Here is an 18,620-nt window from a genome sequence, read left to right on the forward strand (position 1 = left end):
CCTTGTGTCAAGGTGACAAAATACTAGCAAACACACAGTCCAAGCATTTAGTTACTTTTAAAGTACTTGCTTTTTCATGTTATTCCCTCATCAAGTTTCACAAAGTTTTCACATTATGAGAAGAAAAGCAGTTCATCTTATACTCCCCAGTATATTTCTTCTCCAAAGCATACACTAGCAGGATTAGACAATAAAAATTTGTACTGTGAACCAGCTTTGCTTTATGTTCTTTAATGTGTTAGAATTTTACTTCTTGCCACTGGGATTGGTACCATTACTATCATTCAACTATAAATGAAATGGGATTGCTACAGATGTGATGGGCTCAACTTTTCACGCCTATAAGGGGGACATATTGGCCTGAACCCAAGTAGAAAGACTCCAGGAAGACCAGTTTAGCATTTGATCATGAAGGTGTTTTGTCTTGTGTATGTGTGTACTGTATTTGCTTAGATAATAGAAGATAATCATCAATAAACCATAAACAGTCTCTAGCTACCAACCACTTAATTGATGTATGACCTGTTTGTATTAGCAATCAGTGAAGAATTTGCATGAGTGCTTACATTATTTGAAGTTATTGTGTAGTGCTGGAGAGATGTCTCAGTGGCTGGAGAGATGGCATAGTGGTAATAGCAATTGCTGCTGTACCAGGGGACCTGAGTTTAGCTCCAGACACTCATGGTGTGTGTGTGGAGGGGCTCACAACAGCTTGTTAACTAACTTCAGGAACTCTGACACCCTTTCTGGGCCTCTGCGTTCACCTGCACACATGTGACATATACATTGGCACGTACAAGGAAATAAAAACAAATCATTAAAAAAACTTTTTAAAAGTCAGAACATAAAAAAGCTTTTCTAGATGAGACCCTAATTTAAAGTCTGTTGCCAATGGGTGGCTGGGCTGTTTTTGTAGGAAGCATGTTAGTGAGTACATATACACGTTTGTATATTTTTTCCCTTTAATTCAAAACCCCTCAAAAATGGTGTAGTAGATGTAAGGCTGTCTTTCAAGAAGCCATTGGGCTGTAGTTTGAACACCCTGGTGCCCACTTAGTGCAATGCCCACTTAGTGCAGAGGTGGACAATGATTGCCCTTGCAGGTTTACCCCTTCCAATGGTCATCTCCTCCAGGAACAGATTCACAGATGTGCTCAGAAGAAACATTTTACCAGCTCTCTGGGCAGCTTGTAGCCCAGTCTTGTTGACACTGGGAATTGCTGTCCCATGCTTTTGTCAATGTTGAGTGACTGATGAACTCCTGAGTCAATAGAGTGTGAAGTCAAAGCATGGAGTGAGGCTTACAGTGCTTTGGGCTTTCTCAAGCCTACTGTTTTAGAATGTTTCTTCCTATGACAGTTTAAACCAAAATCTAAGAGCCAGGTTTCATGGCTCCTCTATAAATGTCTGTAGCTTTAACGACATCAGGGCAAGCACACCAGGGTGACCTAGTCCACAAAGCTTTTCCTCTTTGAGGTTTTGTTTTGTTTTTTGGTTTATTTATTTTTTTCGAGACAGGGTTTCTTTGTGTAGCTTTGTAGACCAGGCTAGCCTTGAACTCACAGACTTCTGCCTGCCTCTGCCTCCTGAGTGCTGAAATTAAAGGCAGGCGCCACCACCAACCCAGATCCTCTTTGAGTTTTTTTTAAATTAGCATATATTATTTGTAATGATAATGGATTTCATTAGGACATCTTCATACATGAACATGATGTATTTGAGTCTTATTACTTTCTCTTGTTCTCTGTTAATCCTCGTTCTCTTCCCAAGCAGCCCTTCCTACCTTTGTGTGTGTGTGTGTGTGTGTGTGTGCGCGCGTGTGTGCGTGCATATGTGTGTGCGTGCTTGTGTATGTGAGTGAATTTCATTAGGGTTATTTACAGGACCATGGGTAAGAACTTGTTTATACCACTGATTAAAATCTGTTTCCTGTCCTAGTTTTCTCTGTTGTTGCTGTGATAAAGCAACATCACCATGGGGAAGAAAGGGTTTATTTCATTCATACTTCTAGTGCACCCTGAAGGGAAGTCAGTGCAGGAACTGAAGACAGGAACCTGGAGGCAGGAACTGAAGCAGGGGCCAGGGAGGAAGGCTGCTTACTGGCTTGCTCAGCCTGCTTTTGTATACTAGCCAGGACCACTGCCCAGGGGTGGCACTAGCCACAGTGTTCTGGGCCCTCTGACATCAATCACTAGTCTAGAATATATACCACAGACATGATCACTCCTCCGTCAGCTGTTACCTGTGTATAGATCCCCAGGAAGGGGTGTGTCCCCACTTCCATGACAGGATGCCGCCGATGCATCTGATCTTGTGCAGGTCTTAGCATTTAACCACAGCTGCTTGCATTCAAGAGTGCAGCAGCTGTGCCATGCTCAGAAGTTAAGTTTTTACCCTTTTCCTCCACTCTGTTTCTTTTGTGCTTACACTCTTTCTGATTCTTCTGCACTGTTCCTTGAGTTTTGGAGATAGGGTTTTAGATGGGCTATTTGTGTCTTGTCATTCAAAGTTATTTATTCTCTGTGCTTTGACAAGTTATGAGTTTCTGTGGTCTCTGCTGACTACTGCAGAAAAGCTTCTTTGGCCAAAGCAGACAGTAACGCTATTCTGTGAGCATAAACATAGCTATTTAGAAGACAGTTTGACAGGCGCTTTGTGTCCATTTAGTAAAATAACAACAGCAGCTCCCCCATTAGGGCTTATGACTGCTCCGAGCTGTAGGCTTTTGGCCAGGGTTATGCTGCTGGATGTGAATTCTCTAACATGGAGCTGTCATCAAGTCCAGTAAGAAAGGAGTTAGTTACTCCCATAACAGAGTCGCCACTGTGGCACTCATCCTGCTTGGCTGGAGTCCACAGCTGTGTGACTATCAGTGATCATTTTTCCCAGAAGCCTGCATAACACCTGCCAGCATATTGAAGGCTAGCCAGCAGGGAGGAAGTTTCCAGACCAGTTCCAGCTTTCTTGAGGCCCTGTAACTGTAGCATGGATCATCTTTAGCAGTAGGGTCTAAGCAACTTGTTTTTGCAGGAAACCAACAGCAGGAACAATTGCCTATATTCTTTTGAGGGTCTCTGGACCCTCCTTGATTAACAGCTGTTGGGAAGGCGCCCCTCAACTTCAGTTTTACCCGTTTTGTTTTCCTTGAGTTCATAGACATATTGGTATATGGTATTTCTTTTTCTTTGATTATTCTAGAATCTACTTGCCATTCTGAAATAATTGACCTTAAAAATAGGATTCTCTACCCAGACAGCAGAAAGTGGGGCTGTTAGTAGGTCAAATGAATTTTTATGTGTTTTTCTGAGCATGCCAGGCATAGGTAATTGCTTGGGGACTGGAAGAAGTCATTTATCCAGTGCCAATGATGAATCAAGTGAGAGGGCTATGTATATTAGCCAGAAACTTTGACAATGGAACAGCTGGATGATCTTGTCTTCCCATTTTGAGAATTCTGTTTTATATGTGTAAGTGAACACATGTGTGGGAAGAGATTTTATCTCATTCTTGACTCTTAGTTTTGTGACTATGAATTTTCCTGAAGTAAAATTACCACACATTAAAAGGCAAGTGATTTTTAATAAACTATAAAGTCTGCTAATGCACAAGCTGGATGGAACTTAATCAATGAATATTTCTTAACAATTGCATATCTCTGGAGTATATAGTCTTACTGAAGAATATTCTTTTATTAATGTACTTTAAAATGATAATCTGATTTGATTATATTCTGTTCTTCTTTCCAGAAAGTACCAGTATGCTACCTCTTCTTTCAAAGGGAAGTTTAAAACTGAAGTTAAGGAGGCAGAAGAAGCAGTAAAAATAGGTATATTGGTTTTCTATATCCAATTATGGTTCACCCACTTGGAAAATGTTAACTGAGCACTTATTCTCAGGAAAACACTGCTCTAGGCATTGTGGGTACTGTCACTGTCAGTCAAATGTAGCTCTCATCTCTAGAACTTAAAGTGAACTCTGTATCTCTGATTTTATTATAATACAATTTAGTATCCTTTTTACATTTACCCACCACCCTGTGTGTACGTGCGTGCATGCGTGCGTGCGTGCGTGCGTGCGTGCGTGCGTGTGTGTGTGTGTGTGTGTCTGCGCGCATGCGAGTGTGTGCATGCATGTGTGTGTGTGCATGCACAGATCGGAGAACAAGTTTCAGGAGTCAGTTTTTTCCTTCCATGATATAGGTTCAGGGATCCAACTCCAGAGTGTCTAGCTTGGTGGCAGGCATGTTTACCTGCTAAGCCATCTCACTGAACTGTAATTTAGCATTTTTTTTGTACAAATCCTAGCCTTTATTTTTTTTTTGCCATTTTTAACTGAGCTATGCATAATTTAGCATCTTAAGTATGATTACTGTACTATATAGGGTTCCTATTCCTATGATGAAACACTGAAAGCAACTCTGGGAGGGTTTATTTCATCTACTTTTCCATGTAACAGTTCATCTTCAAAATCAGTGAGGGCAGGAACTCAACCAGGGAAGAAACCCGAGGAAGAAGCTGATGTAGAGGCTAAGGAGGATGTAGCTTACTGGCTTGCTACCATGGCTTCCTTAACCTGCTTTGTTATAGAACTTAGGACCACTAGAGTGGCTCTGTTCACAGTGGACTAGGTCCCCCACATCAACTACTAATTTAGGAAATGCCTTCCAGGCTTTCCTGAAGCCAGATCTTCTGGAGGCCTTTTCTTAGTTGAGCTTCCTACATCTCAGATAACTATAGCTTGTGCCTTGTTGACATAAAGCTAACCAGCACAGTCCCCAGCATATGATGAATTATTTGATATGTTAGAAACTCTGGCTGCCATGATGCTGTGTTAGTTCATGTTAAAGATGAACATTGTCTCTATTTGGGGAAGTCGATGTGCCCTTCCATTTGAATTTGCCTGGCTGGTCAGTGAGTGAGCTTTCTGGATTTGCTTGACTCTACCCCACAATGTTGGGCTTTCATAAACATGCAGTTTCCCCTGTTTTTTATGTTGGTGGTTGGGATTCAAACTCAGCTCCTCGTGCTACCAAAGAGAAGAGTTAAAATGGGTAAGATCTCTGAGAGGAACAGTTGATTTTTAGAATGTGGTCTCTGTGCCATCTACGATGGTCATGTCTACAAGTATAGAAAACACATGCTTAGAAATGGTTTGGAAGAATCTCTCTGTATGTTAATTGTTATGTTTCTGCTTCCAGCTGAATTCAGGTTTAAAGAACTGCAAGTCAAAGCAAACCAGCCCAACACAAATTCTTTGTCTCCTACCAAGGTATGACATGCCAAAAGTCATCCTCAATGGCAAGAAATGCCACTTTTTTTTCTTGGCACCAATGTCTCTGAGCATGTACTTTTTAAACTCAAATACAGACAAGCTCCAAAGATGGAGGCAATTTTAGCATAGGTAAGCAGATGAGGTGAGTGCAGAGAAGGGGAGGAAACCCAGAGAGACAGGAAAAGGCTGGGGTGAGTAAAGATGAACAGAATGTAGTGTGAATTTGGAGCAGGGAGAAAGAGATTTTGCACCAGTTTGTTTAAAATGAAAAGGAAAGCAATACACAAAAAAGAGGAAATAATGAAAAGATAGCAGAAAAATATCTAGCCTATGAAGCATCCTCAGAAATATCTATTCAAATTACAGCCCTCCATGGACCCAGATAAATGGGGAAAGCAAAAAGAGGGCTAATAAGCAATCCTTCTTCCCAGTTCTAGGAATCATAGACCATAATTATGAATATTAATCACAGTGTTTCCAGCTTACAAAGCTCTTTTCTTGTGAGTCTGTTTGCAGAGTTCATAAACAATCTCGATAATCCATGTAATGTGCCCATGAGTAAGGCACGTTATAAAGAACTATAATTATTAATTATAGCATACTGCAGTGAACAGAAAAAAGAATATCACTGCAAAATATGCACTGCAAGTCTGCTTTTCCCAAAACCGTGGCATAATGCTTCTACCATGGTGATTCATGAGACACTGTTTCTGTTTGCTTTCATGCAAGAGATGAGCAGGAGTGGGGAGGGCCATCACTGCCTTTCATTTTCTCTAACATTTTCTATAGATTAAATTAATAAATCTGTTCAATGGTTTGGCCTTAACTCTACGAGTCAGGGATGGGTCTAATAAAGTCTCTAGCCTGTCTGTCATGCAGAAGGGATGAAGACAGAGATGGATGTGTGTTAGTGCCTCAAGCAAAACAAAACCATAGCTTTCTCAACAGTCTTACATTCTTGCTTTCATTTTTAAGGAAAAAGTAAACCTCTATTATTATTATTATTATTATTATTATTATTTGTAATTTAAGCTTTTTTATTTTGTTTCTAAGAGCATCAGTGCCCTTTGCCTATGTGAGAGACACGGACTCTCGTGGGCCAGGGTCTTGCTTCTATCCCTGTGCCGAGTGCTCTGTGTGGAAGTGTGATCTTTCTTTGACCAACTTGCTTTATAGCTCTGAAGTGTCCTGGTTACTTTAGTGTAGAGAAGACAGCAAAGCAGAGTGACCTGAACTGTTGAAGTCTCCACATGCTTCCAAGCAGCTTAATATGAATTCTTGCACTCTATCACCCCCCCCCCCCCGTTTTTAACCTGAAAGGCAGTGGAAGTGGTGCTTTATGGGTGATGCAGCCATTAAAAGAGTGTGGCCATCAAGAGCTACCTTCAGTCATATGTAAAACGTGAAGCTCTTTCAATCTCGACATTTTTTTTTTTTTTTGTGTGTGTGTGTGTGTTTTCAAGACAGGGTTTCTTTGTGTAGCCTTTGCTGTCCTAGAACTATCTCTGTAGACCAGGCTGCCTTCAAACTCATGGAGATCTGCTTAACTCTACTTTCTAAGTGCTGAGATTAAAGGCAACAATGTCTATTGATTTTCAAAAATATTTATTAGCATATGTTATACATGATGAGTCTCATTATAACATTTGCACACATGCATATAATGCCTTTTGATCACATTCACCTCCTTACCCTCTTTTGTCCCCCTATGTCTCCTGCTGATCTCTTTCTCTTCCCGAATAGTCTCCTTAAAAGCCTATTCTTAGCTACGAGAACAGTAATAAGGGACTCTTCTTTTCAGCCTAATTAGAGGTAATGGAAATATATTAGAGATAAGGGGGTTTAAGCCAGTGCATTAGAATAAAAGAAAGACAGGCTGTTAATGGCTTTAGAGCACCCTAAAAGAAAAAAAACCCTGGGGAACTTTTGGGAAGTTATCAGTCTAGAATTAGATAAGGAGACATATTAGGAGGGATAATAACAAAAGTTATTACTACCCCCCACCCGAAATACGGCACATTGACTGCAAAATCTAGGATTCCTATTCTCTCAGACTAAAGTCAGATCCTATATGCTCTAAACCCTTTGACTAAATAAGGAGTAAAATGAGGGAATCTTAGAGTGTGTACAAAGAAAATGATAGATTTGGGCTTAGTGTGGAAACACTGGATTGTAACCTATTTCTGTGTCCGTTGAGTTCCTGCCATGTGAACTGCGTTAGGCAAGATGAGCTGTTACTGGTGGCCTGGCACCTTCAAAGAATGGGTATCAGCTCAGTTTGCGTCAATTCAGTGTCCTTACGTTTCTTCTCAACTGAAATGTCCTTCTCCAGGATGAATTACAGAAAGCTCGGGAAAATGTGGAGACAAAGCATAAATGTCTTCGAGAGAAACAGAGGTAAGGGTTAAGGCTATGTGTTTATAAGGACCTCCTGTGCTACGTCAAGTTCTTTCTAAGTGGGCAGATGATTTGATGGTTATAACAATTTCACTCTATTAGCATGTGATGTAGTATGATAATAAATCTTAATGTGATGAAACTTTCCAACCAAGACACACATTGCAAAACAGATAAAGTTTTTATTGACTGTTACATATATATACATCTATATAATGTTGAAGACAAGCCAGAAATCCTCTCAGAATTTGGCAGTTTAGATTTTGTGATGGTGTCTGTATGTAGAGACACAAGCAGGCAATCATAGGACAGCCTCACTGTCCCTCTGTCATCTGTCCTTTATGCTACACCAGTGGTTCTAACCCTTCCTATGCTGTGACACTTTAATACAGCTCCCCATGTTGTGGTGACACACAACGATAAAACTATTTCTGTTGCTACTTCATAACTTTAATATTGCTACTGTTATGAATGGCAATGTGAATATTTGTGTTTTCTGATGGTCTTAGGCAACCCATGTGAGAGTCATTGGACCCCAAAAGGAGTTGTGCCCCACCCATGGCTTTAGAGAGCTTAAAATTAAAAATGAGAAATGACACTTGAAGGAATGTGTCACTTATGTGTTTTTAAAATGATGTGGTGATACATATTGTTTATGGTCTAATAAAACTTGCATGGAGATCAGAATGCAAAGGTAGCTACAGCCATAGAAGCCAGACAATAGTGGCACACACCTTGAATCCCAGGATTCAGGAGACAGAGGCAGATGGATCTCTGCGAGTTCAAGGCCAACCAGGGCTACATGAAAGTGAACAGTCTAAAAGAGAAACAGAGCTCATGCCTTCATTATTTTTCAAAAAAGATTTGTTTATTTAATTTAATTATGTGTACATGTATTCCTATAGACCAGAAGAGAGCATCAGATCCCACTATGGATGGTGGTGAGCCACCATGGGGGGGGGGCTGGGAATTGAAGTCAGGACCTCTGGAAGAGCAGACAGTGCTTTTAACCTCTGAGCCATCTCTCCAGCCCCAAGTTCATACCTTTAATCCCAGCACTAGAGAGGTATATAAGATGGGAGCAGGGTGTCAGGGAAGGCATTCAGTCTTGAGCAGTTAGTCTCCAGCCATGTTGAGGACAGGATTGCCCCAGCCTCAGTAGAGTTAAGAACTCTCTGGTTACGTAGCTGCTTTGCTTTCCTGGCTTTCAGCTTGAATCTCAGTATCTGTCTCTGGATTTATATTACTTGTACTACAAAATAAAAAATGGCAGGGCTATCAAAAAACCAACTACTTATTTTTGTAAGTTTGACTGTTAGCAAGTTAAACAAAAAGAATCACTGCTATACAAACCAAGTCAGACTTTGAAGAGTGACAGCTTTGAGAAACTTCTTTTTTAGGGAATGATGGTTGGTTTTCAGCATGATTTTCGTCATATATTTATAACTTTAAATATAAGCTTGAAATGTTAATTATGCATATATCAAAACTAAATTTAAGATGTTATGCATTTACCAAAATTAACTAAATTTCACAGAAATTTCTGTTGAAAACTAAGATTTCTAGTCTTCAGAAAGAAAAATTTTGATAACTTGTTTTTAGCCATAGTGAAATGTATTAAAATTAACCAGTACTGACGATAATGGCAGTTGCCTTGAATGGTTTCATTGGAGAGTGCTAATTTTTAAATTAAAGTTAGCATACAAAGTAGTGGCATTATGCCTTGAAAATGCAGTGATTTCTCATTTTGTTTTAGAAAGAGTCTCACTATGTAGCCATGGCTGGAACTCACTTCGTGGACGAGGCTGGCCTTGGACCCATAGGGACCCATCAGCCTCTGATCCTCAAATGCTAGCATTAAAGATGTGCACTACCCCACCTGTGCTTTTTAGCTATGTAGACAATCAGACTGTCCCTCACCATAGAATGATGATGTCGGATCTTTTAGTGTTCTGTTTGGGGACCCCTTGCCCTGTCAGTATTCTAGTTTGTTGCAGAATTGGGATCTCCTAGTTAAGGATTTTGAGGAGAGCTTTGGTCTGTATATTAGTTATATACAGGCATTTAGCATGACATTGTGCATTAACCCATGTCAGCAGGTCGACCTGTGAGAACAGAGAAAAGATCCTATTTGTTGCCATTTGGGGGTGAGAAAGGAAGATTTGTTATACCTCTAATCATTCAATCATTCCCAGATTTATTTCTAAAATCATGTTGCAGTCTTCCCCATATCCCGTGTCTCTGCAGACATTTTTCCCAGCTGGCAGGTGTGACAGTGTTCGGGTAGCTCTGGTTACCTGGTTACTGTGAATGGAGCCAAGTCTGCTTCTCACATCCGGGTAGTTCCCACAGCTCCAGCAGCCTTCTTGCACCATGGCTGTCTTCATCACATTCTGACATTTCTCAGTTTTTGTTTTAACACTTAATAGAAAAGTCACAAAAATATAATGTAGAGGCATAGGGTAAAAAAAAAAAAAATCAAGAAATCAAACAAGCAAAAACCAGTAGTGCCTAGGCTATCTGCTGCCATGTAAATTCACTCTGTTAGCTTACCTTTATCTTTTGATAGTTGGCAAGTGTTAGAGAGAAAGCTAGAGAATACATTTTTTGGCACAGTGTAATCTACATAGGTTCTTTGGGAATTTGAGAACACATTGTAAGTAGGAAACACTTGCAGTGTCAAGAATTTTTAAAGAGCCAAGTTATTTTTAAGTAACAGTGTTGTGATGGGTTTTCTATATTGTCAACTAAGACTACATCTGGAATTATCTAAAACATAATCTGTAAGGTAACTTTTCTTAATTAATTTATTAGAGGTGGAAAGATCCACTTTTAATCCAGGTCTTTTGATGTGGAAAGCCATAACCTTCTGCGGATAGCCTCCATAAAGGACACGGAAGAAGGCAGCTTGCCCTCTTTGCTTGCTTGCTCTTGCCTTTACTGGCAAGACAATTCTTTCACTAGCATTAGAGCCTGCTTACTTGGGATTTCGACGCGCACTGAAGACCAGCTGAGACATCCAGTCTTGTGGACTGAACATCCACTGGACTCTTATCAGAAGTGTTCTAGAAGGACAGTAAGGATGACCTTTTAAGAGTATCTGGAACAGACTTTCTAATTTGCTAACATCTACAGTTACTGAAACCCCTCCTAGGAGCCCAGGGACTAGTGATAGCCCACGGGGGTGAACTGTTTTACGGAGTTAAGGAATCAAGTGCATTTGATTATCCTGATTCACCAGTTGTGACAGGCAAGGATTTGGTGACTGTATATAAAACAATTTGTGGAAAAACAAGGAAAATCATGATGCTGCTCGATTGCCTTTAGCATCTCTGGATAAATTGACAAAGGAGAAGCATGAGTCCTGTGCTAAAATCAAGCAACTTATTTCTTCTCAGAAAATGGTGAAGAACAATGAACTCAGTGGTAACAGTGACCAGGTCCAGATGTATGTGAACAGACTAAAGGTTTTTAAGGGAGCCCTACAAGAGAATCTTCTCGCCAGCAGCCACAGAGCTCAAGTTGTGGGAAATCAACGAGAAGCTATCATTATAAGACTCGCTGAATTACAATGAAAATTCAAGCCTCAGCCTCAGAGGGTGTCAGTGGTTAAAGTAAGGGCATTAATTGGTAAAAAATGGGATCCTGTAACTTGGGATAGAGAAGTATGGGAGGACCTACTGAGGCTGAGATCTTCGAATCCTCACGTTTTTAAGGATTCACTCACCCAAGTGAATAGTCTCTCCACCCTTAACAGAATATGTAACCTCCACCCCTGAAATACTCCCTTTTATATCTTTGACAAAGGAAATTCATCTCTGAAGGAGATGCCTGAGGAAGACAAGACCAGGGCCTGGTTTATTGCTGGTTGTACAGTTTCTGCAGGCACCACCCAGAAGTGGACAGCTGCAGGCAGCATTGCAGCCCCTTTCTGAGACAAGCCTGAAAGACTCTACCATATATTGGATGTTGATTCAGAGCATATTCTGCCTCCTGGGAACCCTCCCCCCAGCCCTCCAGGCTGTTACCACCTAATTGGTGCTGTAACTGTGTCTTCAAACATCCATTCCATCTTTCTGTCAGGACAGCTGTTTAAGGATGATGGGGAATACAGTCACACCAGCTGGATTCCATGACTGTGGGCCCACTGTTGCACTTCTCTGAGTATGAATGAGTTCCTTGTTCAGAAGCAATACTGTGTGGAGTATCATGATGTTGAATTAGGCTTTCTGTAAGTTTATGGATGGTTGTTTCAGCAGAAGCGTTATGTGCAGGAAAGACAAATCCATAACCAGAATAAGTGTCTACTCCAGTATGGGCAAAGCATGGTCCTTTCCATGGAGGGAGTGCCACCAGGTTGATGTGGTCACTGTGAAGAATGGTGCTACGTCTGGTGCTCAGTGCTTATCTCTGCTGTTGGCAGATCTGGCACTCAGCAGCAGCTGTAGCCAGGTCAGCCTTGGTAAGTGAAAGGCCATGTTGTTGAACCCATACATCTGTGTTACCATGGCCACTTTGTTCAGGGTCCATTGGGTAATGATAAGGGTGACTAGGGAAAGGGGTTGACTGCCCACAGAACAGGTCATTGTATCTACTTGATTGTTGAACTCTTCCTCAGCTGTCATCACCTTTGGATGAACATTTACATGGGGCACAAATATCTCCACCTCCTCCACTCTTTTGCACAGATCTATCCACATACATCTTCCCTAGATATCTCTCACCAGTTTTCCAATCATGTCTGTTCAAGTTCCTGTCTATCCAGACAATCCATTGACCACAGCATGTGACTCAGAGAACAATTGTACACCTGACCTTTTTTATTTTTCCAAACAGAATGTATGACCACGTGCACTGTCCACAGTTCTGCCCACTGTCGTATATCATGTTGGGCAGAATTATGACCTAGTTAAATACATATTTGTGATTTTGTTGGTGGGATAGTTGTATCACAATAGGTATGATTATTCTGGTTATTATTTTCATTTGAAAATTAATCATGACACAATGAGATATGATTGTGTGTCATGTTGACAAGGGGTGGACTTGTGATGGCTATTCTAGGTTGTCAACTTGATTATATCTTGAATTAACTAAAATCATAGCAGTAGTACACCTATGAGAGAATTTTTCTTACTAAATCATTTTAATTTGAAGACCCAGTTTCAAGCCTGATATTTCGAAGTGGGAAAGTAGACTTTAGTCCAGATCTTTTGGCATGGGGAGAGCCATCATTTATCTGGGCCACACTTTTCACTGGCAGCCTTCATAAAGAACTAGGAAGAAGGAAAGTTGGCCAGTTTTCTCTCACTCTTGCTGGAAAATCCATTCCTTCACTGGCATTAAAGCCTATTTCTTTGGGATTGTGATGAATACTGTAGACTAGATGAGACATCCAGCATCATAGACTGAACAACTGCCAGATTCTTGTACCTTCATTGGTAGATATCCATTTCTGGGCTAGCTGGACCACAGCCTGTAATCTATTCTAATCATTCTATAAGTTATGTTCCTTCAAAGAACCCTGACTACTACAACTGTCACACATGTGTCAGACCAGAGAACATAGAGATCTTTCTGGTTCTTTTAGATTTAATGAGAAGATTTGTATTTGAATGAATGCTTGTCCTTGACCTGTAAAGTAATTTACATATACAGAATATTTGGCTATATGTAAATATTAGCTACATCCATTAGGTTTTATAAAATATCTGGCATGTTATAAGTCATTCTTTTGGTGCCTATGTTATGCATTTAATTATTACATGCTTTTATAAATTTTATATTTTGCCTTAATAGAGCACTTTTGAACTGCCTTTCTAAATTCAATTCTAGGGCATTAAGGAAAGCAAGAACACTCTCTCTGTTCTTTGGAGTGCACATAGAAGACCAAAACCAAGCTGGAATGTTCATTTACAGCAATAACCGGTTGATCAAAATGCATGAGAAGGTTGGCCCCCAGCTGAAAATGAAGTCCTTGTAAGTAAGCTTGTTTCTCGGTTCAGAGGCAGCACAGAGAAGCCACAGTCCATTCCTGTCTGTGCCACTAGATGAGTGATTCACCATAACACAAGCAGATGTCCCGTGTGCCACTCAATGCAAGAATTAATCAGCCCAGTTTATAATATCATGACCCTGTGTTCTGGCTCTCAGAAGAAAAGCATTTTGGGAAAAATACTGTTTCCAATGTATTTCCTTTTGCCTTTCAATCCCTTATGCCATATTTTCAGGTTTCTAACATTTTAACAACTAAAAAATTAATACAAATTAAAGGAATGTTAACAGAGGGGGAAAAGTCCAAACTCCAATTTTTTTTTAGGGACCCCTATTACAGATTTTGCAGTGCTTGTCAGTTACCTGCATGGATATGTATTAGTAAACATCTCCAGTGTGTTTAGATTCTGGTGCTAAACTACCATCAGTTGCTTTGACAGTTATGTGGAATTTTACAAAGACATCATAGAGGAATGGAGAGATGGTCCAGCTATTAAAGGCCAGTCTCACAACAAAAAAGACAGAAGACAGAGACACAGTAGAAAAGGATGGTCAAGATGTTCAGGAGTGGTGGGATGAGTCAGGGGGTTTGGTCTTCCTGCTGCATTGTGCTCAGGGAACTAGCTCTTCATATGTTGCTCGGGCAGAAGTAGATATGTTGCTGTGTCATGTGCCTGGCTTGTGCTAAGCTCTGCAGACAGCGGGGTCAAGGGTACCATGAATGCACTTTAAAACTGTACCAGCAGTGGGAACAATATTTCTTTATTGTCAATTTTAAGGTTAACATGTAAAGTGGACCAGTTTCATCATGGCATCTCCATACATGTGTGCCATTATATTTTGTTTTCTTCCATCCTGTCCCCTCTCCCGTCCCCCCCCCCCAGTACCCTTTGCCATGCTTCCTTCCCCTTCCAGCTCACTCCCCACCACCACCTAGTGAGTCTGCCATTCTCCTTTCTTTCCTTTCTTTTTTTTTTCTTTTTGGTTTTTCGAGATAGGGTTTCTCTGTGGCTTTGGAGTCTGTCCTGGAACTAGCTCATATAGACCAGGCTGGTTTCAAACTCACAGAGATCCAACTGCCTCTGCCTCCTGAGTGCTGGGATTAAAGGTGTGTGCTACCACTGCCCAGTGGCCTTTCTTCTTTCTTATCATCTGTATTCTAGTACCCCTTCTGTTTCATGCTTTTCTTAAGATATCTTCCTTGCCTCTCATGACCCTTTTTCTCTCATCCTAGTACTAACCATGCCCAACCCTGCTTAGCTTCCGAGATCAGATGATATCGGACCCATTCAGGGTGATATGGCCGTAGACTCATGATCCCTTTTCTAGTTCTGTGACCTATAAATACATTCACATGTATACAACCATATATATGAATTTAAATTTTTAAAAATAGAGAATGTAGGAACTATTTGTTGTTCTTAGCCTGACTTCTCTTAGCATAATAGTTTCTGGTTGCATGGATTTTTTTCCTGTCTCTCTTTATGGCTGACATTTTCTTTATCCATTCATCTATTGATGGACAGCTAAGCTGACTCCATTTCCTGTTAGGTTGACTAGTATAGTAGTAAACATGGATGTATAAGCATCTCTGGGATATGTTGACAGCGACTTTTAGCTAGCTGCCCAAGAATGAAAGAGCTGGCTCTGCTTTTGATTTTGTAAGGAACCTCTGCATTGAATTCCATTATGGCTGCACAAGGTTGCATTTCTGCCAGCAGTGACTAAGGCGTCTTCTCTGTCCACATCCTTGTCAGCATTCATTGTCTTTTCCTTTTCTTGATGATGGGCCATTCTGACTGGAGTGAGATAAAATCTCAATGCAGGTTTAATTTCTATTTTCATGGTGACTAATGATGTTGGATGCCTTTTCAAATATGCCTTTGTTATTTGACTTTATTCTTTTCAGTTTCATTCATTCAGTTATTGACAGTGTGACTTGGTTTTATGGTGTTTAATTTTTGCACTTAATGTGTCCTGGATATCAATCCCCTGTCTGATATGTAACTGGCAAATATTTCTTTTGCCGTGTGATCTCTTTATACTCTTGTGATTGCTGCCTTTCCTGTGCAGAAGCTTTTTAATTTTATAATTCCACTTATAATCTTGGGGTTATTTCCCACGCTATTGGAACCCAATCAGAAAAATCCACTCCTGTGCTTATATTTTTGAGGATTTTTTTTCTCTGTTTCCCTCTAGCAGTTGTAAAGTCTCAGGCCTTAGAGTATGATCTTTGACCCATTTTTAATTAATTTTGAGGTCAAGGTGGGAGATATGGATAGAGTTTCAATCTTCTATCTGTGAAAATTCTAATTTCTGGCCATTATTTTTTTCTGCAACGTACATTTTTGACAGCTTTGCCATGACTTAGATGGCTGTGATTGTGTGAGCTTGTTTCTGGACCTCCATTCTATTCTTTTGGTCCACAGGTCTGTTTTCTATATTAGCACTATGGTGTTTCTGTGTTATCTGCAAGTAGGGATAGTTGAGTTCTTTTTTTTTTTTTTAATTTGTAGAATTATTTTTTTAAAACTTAGTTGGCTTTTTTTTTTTTTTTTTTTTTTTGCTTAAAATCTCAAGGTAGTTACCTTAGCAGTTGGTATTATTAAACCTCCTGTCTTTCAATCTTCTGACTGTTGGCCTTGGCATGCTGTTCAGGCATAAGTGCTAAAGCCCCTTCCTTGAGTACCTAAGTAAAATTGGCCCCTACTGTTACACCCTTCCATCACTTTTCATATAATTTGGCACCCATTTTATTTTCCTAAAACCACTTATCACCATGTGAAATGGTCTTGCACATATATCTATTTATTAATGCCATGCTGACCACCTGTCAGTGACTGAGAACCAGGAACCTTGTCTTTCTTGCTCTTGTCAAAGTTCCTAGTTTCTGGAACAGGTCCAGGTGCTAACTTTGAATAACTGTGTGAATGAATACATGGATAAACAAATAAAGAAGTGTTGTGTGAAAAGGGCAGAAAACTAAACAAGGAAGTCACGTTGGGCCTTCTGTGTGAGTCATATTTAGATTTACAGAATGAGGAATGAAGGGAGACAGGGTAGATGAAGAAAGTTGTGAAGCACAAAGCTGGCAGGGACCTCAACTTGGGAAAGTGTGACATGTTCTATAGCAAGAGCAGTGTTCTGTAACATGGGAGGCTTTACCCAAAATCTGGTGCTGTCAAGAATCAAAATATTTCAGGAGAATGTATATCCTGTGGCCCTAGAAAAGCATAAGAAAAGAACCAAGAAACCTTTGCATGTCAGGTTAACAATCAGATTCCTGCCATCGCCCTCTGAGCCTGCTATGTTCCCTTAGTAGAACTCAGTGGACATCCCAAGAACCACTGTAATAATAAGACATGTAACCTGTCAGATGAAATGGGGACAAAGAAAGTGGCTCTCTCTGTCCAATATAAGGCATAAGAGACCAGGCCATATCACTGCAAGAAGACACTGGTGGTGTTGGTGTTTTGCTAAAATTTGTTCCTTTCTATCGACCTGGACTCTCCATGTAAGTAAGAGTTTTGGAAAGAGTGTTGTCAGTGGATCAATGACCCACTGAGGTCATCAGAAATCACCATGGTTAATGAAAAATCTTTGAGATAGCTTAGTAACTTTGATATGGTCCATACCAAGGCAATGGATTTATTTGTGGAAGATTTGATTGCAAGTGATCAGTAAATGTTTGCCTTTCCTTTTTCTTTAGCCAGATTTTATAAATTTCATAAATATATTTGCTCCCTCAGACTTGGTGCAGGTGTGATTGGAATTGTGAACATCCCCTTGGAGATCATGGAGCCATCCCACAATAAACAAGAATTCCTCAATGTCCAGGCATATAACCATCTACTAAAAGGAATGGGACAGTACTTAGTGCAGTACTGTAAGGACACCGGGATCAGTGAGTATTCCATGGTCATTGTAAGAGATACTTTAAGAGGGCTCAACATGTGATTCTTTTCAGCTGTAAAGATTACATTGATTCAAATAACCAGTAACCCAAAGCTATGGCAAAAGGGCTTCTGCATCAAAAACATAAGAGAAAGACTGACTGGGGGTGTGGCTCAGTGATAAACCCTTATTTAGCTATGAATTCCATCCTCAGCAGTCCAAAATCCAAGTAAGTAGAAGTGAAAAGGCAGCCAGTTTCATTATCTTCCCCCGGGTATCATATGAAAAACAAAGCATTGGGTGGTCATTGTGGCTCACACCTTTAGCACTTGGGCTGTAGAGGCAAGTGGATCTCTCTGAGATCCAGTCCAGCCTAGTCTACACAGGGAGTTGCTGGCCACCCATGGCTACATAGTGAGACCCTGCCTCACATACACACACGGACACATGCAGACTCTCCCACACATAGAGACACACATGCACATGAAATCAGACTAGAAATTGCAAGAGGATGGCCATCAGTGTGCTGTGGTAGCAAATCATGGCAAAGGAAGGCAGAAGACAGCTCCAAAGAAACTGAGAAACCCTCCAAGGGTACCTGGAGGCTCCATTGTCTGGGAGCACATAATCCCACAATAGACCTGAGAATCCTTTGCCATCTCATACCATGGAATAATATGTATCAACCTGTGTGACTGTAGATATGTCAAATGGCATTATGTAACTTTAATACTTGCTGAGAATACTAATACTGCAAACATTTCAATTGAAAATAAATGTTTGGAAACTTAAAAGGTACACACAATCATCTGGAAAATTTCATGTGTTATCACCTCACTTCCCAGGGATATTTGAACAGTGACCTGTTGTCCTATGTGTTAATTACACAAACACTTTCTAAGTTAGGCAGACATAGCACTTTATTTATGAAAAGGAAACATGTTAGCTACTATGAATCTGTTCAGTGATGGGTTTGAAGTATATATAATACGAGGGTATCAAAATCATCTTCTACTCTTGGGACAACTTAAGAAGTCATTATCTCTCTACTTGAAGTAAAGTGT

At 40.3% G+C, this 18,620-nt stretch overlaps 1 protein-coding gene across 1 annotated transcript in view; it reads left to right on the plus strand.

The window, feature by feature from the left end:
• The window catches only part of Morc1 (MORC family CW-type zinc finger 1), a 145,210-nt gene that overhangs the window by 46,424 nt on the left and 80,166 nt on the right, over positions 1–18,620 (plus strand). The window contains exons 10-14 of the mRNA XM_051190942.1: positions 3,747–3,826; positions 5,198–5,268; positions 7,604–7,668; positions 13,504–13,647; positions 17,412–17,566. Coding sequence (XP_051046899.1) covers positions 3,747–3,826; positions 5,198–5,268; positions 7,604–7,668; positions 13,504–13,647; positions 17,412–17,566 — 515 coding nt within the window. The remainder of the gene's footprint in view (positions 1–3,746; positions 3,827–5,197; positions 5,269–7,603; positions 7,669–13,503; positions 13,648–17,411; positions 17,567–18,620) is intronic.

The sequence above is a fragment of the Phodopus roborovskii genome, unplaced genomic scaffold (genome assembly GCF_943737965.1).
Source record: "Phodopus roborovskii unplaced genomic scaffold, PHOROB, whole genome shotgun sequence".
Lineage (NCBI taxonomy): Eukaryota > Metazoa > Chordata > Mammalia > Rodentia > Cricetidae > Phodopus > Phodopus roborovskii.